The sequence below is a fragment of the Salmo salar genome, chromosome ssa14 (assembly GCF_905237065.1).
Source record: "Salmo salar chromosome ssa14, Ssal_v3.1, whole genome shotgun sequence".
Lineage (NCBI taxonomy): Eukaryota > Metazoa > Chordata > Actinopteri > Salmoniformes > Salmonidae > Salmo > Salmo salar.
Genome location: NC_059455.1, coordinates 92,008,945 through 92,013,944, shown reverse-complemented (window position 1 = coordinate 92,013,944; position 5,000 = coordinate 92,008,945). Strand labels below are relative to the sequence as shown.

Below are 5,000 nucleotides of genomic sequence, written 5' to 3'. Positions count from 1 at the left end.
ATTCTACAACCACCTAAAAGGAAGTGATTCCCAAACCTTCCAAAACAAAGCCATCACCTACAGAGAGATGAACCTGGATTAGAGTCCCCTAAGCAAGCTGGTCCTGGGGCTCTGTTCACAAACACAAACAGGCCCCACAGAGCCCCAGGACAGCAACACAATTAGACCCAACCAAATCATGAGAAAACAAAAAGATAATTACTTGACACATTGGAAAGAATTAACAAAAAAACAGAGCAAACTAGAATGCTATTTGGTCCTAAACAGAGAGTACACAGTGGCAGAATACCTGACCAGTGTGACTGACCCAAACTTAAGGAAATCTTTGTCTATGTACAGACTCAGTGAGCATAGCCTTGCTATTGAGAAAGGCCGTCGTAGGCAGACCTGGCTCTCAAGAGAAGACAGGCTATGTGCGCACTGCCCACAAAATGAGGTGGAAACTGAGCTGCACTTCCTAACCTCCTGCCAAATGTATGACCATATTACAAACACATATTTCCCTCATTACACAGACCAACAAAGAATTTGAAAACAAATCCAATTTTGATAAACTCCCATATCTATTGGGTGAAATACCACAGTGACTCATCACAGCAGCAAGATTTGTGACTTGTTGCCACAAGAAAAGGTCAACCAGTGAAGAACAAACACCATTGTAAATACAACCCATATTTATGTTTATTGTACTTTAACTATTTGCACATTGCGATAACACTGTATAGAGACATAATATGACATTTGTAATGTCTTTATTATTTTGGAACTTTTGTGAGTTTAATGTTTACTGTTCATTTTTTATTGTTTATTTCACTTTGGTTTATTATCTATTTCACTTGCTTTTGGCAATGTAAACATATGTTTATCCAGGACAATAAAGCCCCTTGAAATTGAACTGAGAGAGAGAGAGAACAAAAATAGATGAATGACATTCTCACTGTGAGTTTCTGTTTTGGATCAGGGAGATACAGAAGCTGAAGGTTCCATTCACACGCTGCATATCTCTCCACCACATATTAACATTATCAAATATTAGTGTGTGTGTGTGTGTTACCTGTATGAAACCCAGCATATCATAGGTGAAGAGGGTGTGGCTGTACATGGAACAGGGTCTTGACCTCCGCACATGCACTGACCTAGCACACTGCATTCTGGGAGATATACAGCATCACTCAACAGTCATACACTGATGCACACACACGCAAACATACACACATCATGGTTTTCAACAATACAAATGTAGTGTTGCTTGGATTTGAATCTGTTGCCGTGTTGACGAATATACTCTCATCGCTCTCTTCTCTTTCTCTTCCCTACCTCTCTCCCTCTCTCTCTCTCTCTCTCTCTTTGTCTCTCTCTGTCTCTCTCTCTCTTTCTCTTCTCTTTCTCTTCCCTACCTCTCTCTCTCTCTCTCTCTCTCTCTCTGTCTCTCTCTCTTTCTCTTCTCTTTCTCTTCCCTACCTCTCTCTCTCTCTCTCTCTCTCTCTGTCTCTCTCTGTCTCTCTCTTCTCTTTCTCTTCCCTACCTCTCTCTCTCTCTCTCTCTCTCTCTCTGTCTCTCTCTCTTTCTCTTCTCTTTCTCTTCCCTACCTCTCTCTCTCTCTCTCTCTCTCTCTCTCTCTCTCTCTCTCTCTCTCTCTGAGCAGAAACACGGATGTTTACCTGGAGGGGTCACTGTCAACGGCCTCAGCTGGAAAACAGACGGATAGTTGAAGAGAAAGAGGAGGTGACGGGGGGCCGAGAGAGAGATAGTAAAAGAGGGAGAATGGGAGAGGGAGAAGGAGGAAGGAGAGCGAGAAGGAGAGAGTTAGGGATAGCCTAATATTAGTTGTGTAGTATATTACAGTAGTAGTATAGTAGTATAGTAGTAGTACAGGAGTAGTACAGTAGTATAGTAGTAGTATAGTGGTAGTATAGTAGTGGTAGTAATATAGTGGTAGTACAGCAGTAGTATAGTAGTAGTAGTACAGTAGTAGTACAGTAGTAGTATAGTAGTGGTAGTAATATAGTAGTAGTACAGGAGTAGTACAGTAATATAGTTGTAGTACAGTAGTAGTATAGTAGTGGTAGTAATATAGTAGTAGTACAGTAGTAGTATAGTAGTAGTATAGTAGTGGTAGTAATATAGTAGTAGTACAGTAGTAGTATAGTAGTACTATAGTAATAGTAAAGTAGTAGTATAGTAGCAGTAGAGTAGTACTATAGTAGTAGCAGTACCTTTTTGTATGGCCTCCTGCAGCAGGTCATGTTTAGCCTGTAGTTTGGAGATCAGGGAGCTTCCAGTCAGATACTCCTTCACTTTCTAACAAACGACAGAAACACAGATACACTCTTTTACCTTTACACAGCTGTAGAACCTTTACACAGCTGTAGAACCTTTACACAGCTGTAGAACCTTTACACAGCTGTAGAACCGTTACACAGCTGTAGCACCTTTACACAGCTGTAGCACCTTTACACAGCTGTAGCACCTTTACACAGCTGTAGCACCTTTACACAGCTGTAGCACCTTTACACAGCTGTAGCACCTTTACACAGCTGTAGCACCTTTACACAGCTGTAGCACCTTTACACAGCTGTAGAACCTTTACACAGCTGTAGAACCTTTACACAGCTGTAGCACCTTTACACAGCTGTAGAACCTTTACAAAGCTGTAGCTCAGTGGGCTAAGAAGCACTATATAGAGATGCAATCCACAATACTATCATTAGACTCCAACCACGCTTTCCCCTGACCAATGGGATGTCCTCACCATAAAGTAGAATGTTTCTGTCTCCTGCTGGTTGGCTCTCCGCTTGGCAAGGGCTAGTTTGGAGGCGGAGGCGGCTCCCATGGAGTCGTGTGATAGGCTGATGGGCAGGTCAGGGGTGGGATTACTGTCACTGTCACACATACTGTCCAATAGCGCGGCGAGCGTAGCTTTGAGTGTCTTAGTGACCTGGAAAATAGATACAGTAGACAGAAAATCGATAAATCGATTGATCGATGGATCGACAGGAAGATGGAGACTGGAGCGATGACCTCACCTCCTCTGTTTCCAAGGTTTCGGTGGAGAGGCGGGACTGGAGCTGTTGGAACCTGGTCTCTATCTCATACCTCACCTGGCTCTCCGCACTCACCTCGTTCACCTGGAACAAACACATTACAGGTGATAACAGCAGGACGTACCGATGCACCAAGTCTGGAAACGACAGGACCTTAAACCCCTAAGCCATTAGACTGATAAAATAGTTAACCAATAAGCTACCTGGACTATCTGCATTGCCCCAAATCTTTTGACTCATCATATACACTGCTGCTATTGGTTATTATCTATGCTGTTGTCTAGTCACTTTACCCCTACCTACAGTATACTGCTGTTACTGTCTATTATCTATCCTTTACCCCTACCTACAGTATACTGCTGTTACTGTCTATTATCTATCCTTTACCCCTACCTACAGTATACTGCTGTTACTGTCTATTATCTATCCTTTACCCCTACCTACAGTATACTGCTGTTACTGTCTATTATCTATCCTTTACCCCTACCTACAGTATACTGCTGTTACTGTCTATTATCTATCCTTTACCCCTACCTACAGTATACTGCTGTTACTGTCTATTATCTATCCTTTACCCCTACCTACAGTATACTGCTGTTACTGTCTATTATCTATCCTTTACCCCTACCTACAGTATACTGCTGTTACTGTCTATTATCTATCCTTTACCCCTACCTACAGTATACTGCTGTTACTGTCTATTATCTATCCTTTACCCCTACCTACAGTATACTGCTGCTACTGTCTATTATCTATCCTTTACCCCTACCTACAGTATACTGCTGTTACTGTCTATTATCTATCCTTTACCCCTACCTACAGTATACTGCTGTTACTGTCTATTATCTATCCTTTACCCCTACCTACAGTATACTGCTGTTACTGTCTATTATCTATCCTTTACCCCTACCTACAGTATACTGCTGTTACTGTCTATTATCTATCCTTTACCCCTACCTACAGTATACTGCTGTTACTGTCTATTATCTATCCTTTACCCCTACCTACAGTATACTGCTGCTACTGTCTATTATCTATCCTTTACCCCTACCTACAGTATACTGCTGTTACTGTCTATTATCTATCCTTTACCCCTACCTACAGTATACTGCTGTTACTGTCTATTATCTATCCTTTACCCCTACCTACAGTATACTGCTGTTACTGTCTATTATCTATCCTTTACCCCTACCTACAGTATACTGCTGTTACTGTCTATTATCTATCCTTTACCCCTACCTACAGTATACTGCTGTTACTGTCTATTATCTATCCTTTACCCCTACCTACAGTATACTGCTGTTACTGTCTATTATCTATCCTTTACCCCTACCTACAGTATACTGCTGTTACTGTCTATTATCTATCCTTTACCCCTACCTACAGTATACTGCTGTTACTGTCTATTATCTATCCTTTACCCCTACCTACAGTATACTGCTGTTACTGTCTATTATCTATCCTTTACCCCTACCTACAGTATACTGCTGTTACTGTCTATTATCTATCCTTTACCCCTACCTACAGTATACTGCTGTTACTGTCTATTATCTATCCTTTACCCCTACCTACAGTATACTGCTGTTACTGTCTATTATCTATCCTTTACCCCTACCTACAGTATACTGCTGTTACTGTCTATTATCTATCCTTTACCCCTACCTACAGTATACTGCTGCTACTGTCTATTATCTATCCTTTACCCCTACCTACAGTATACTGCTGTTACTGTCTATTATCTATCCTTTACCCCTACCTACAGTATACTGCTGTTACTGTCTATTATCTATCCTTTACCCCTACCTACAGTATACTGCTGTTACTGTCTATTATCTATCCTTTACCCCTACCTACAGTATACTGCTGTTACTGTCTATTATCTATCCTTTACCCCTCCCGATAAGTACATATCTACCTCAATTACCTCGTACCCCTGCACATCGACTCAGTACTGGT

General features: G+C 41.4%; 1 protein-coding gene across 4 annotated transcripts in view; it reads right to left on the bottom strand.

The window, feature by feature from the left end:
• The window catches only part of LOC106570596 (SLIT-ROBO Rho GTPase-activating protein 3), a 26,318-nt gene that overhangs the window by 12,097 nt on the left and 9,221 nt on the right, over positions 1-5,000 (bottom strand). For 3 of the 4 annotated variants that reach the window (XM_045695017.1, XM_045695016.1, XM_045695019.1), the window contains exons 9-13: positions 3,027-3,128; positions 2,753-2,938; positions 2,217-2,301; positions 1,662-1,689; positions 1,055-1,151 (exon numbers count right to left, since the gene is read on the bottom strand). In XM_045695017.1, the coding sequence (XP_045550973.1) occupies positions 1,055-1,151; positions 1,662-1,689; positions 2,217-2,301; positions 2,753-2,938; positions 3,027-3,128 (498 nt within the window). The remainder of the gene's footprint in view (positions 1-1,054; positions 1,152-1,661; positions 1,690-2,216; positions 2,302-2,752; positions 2,939-3,026; positions 3,129-5,000) is intronic. The other variant, XM_045695018.1, reaches the window with a different exon arrangement.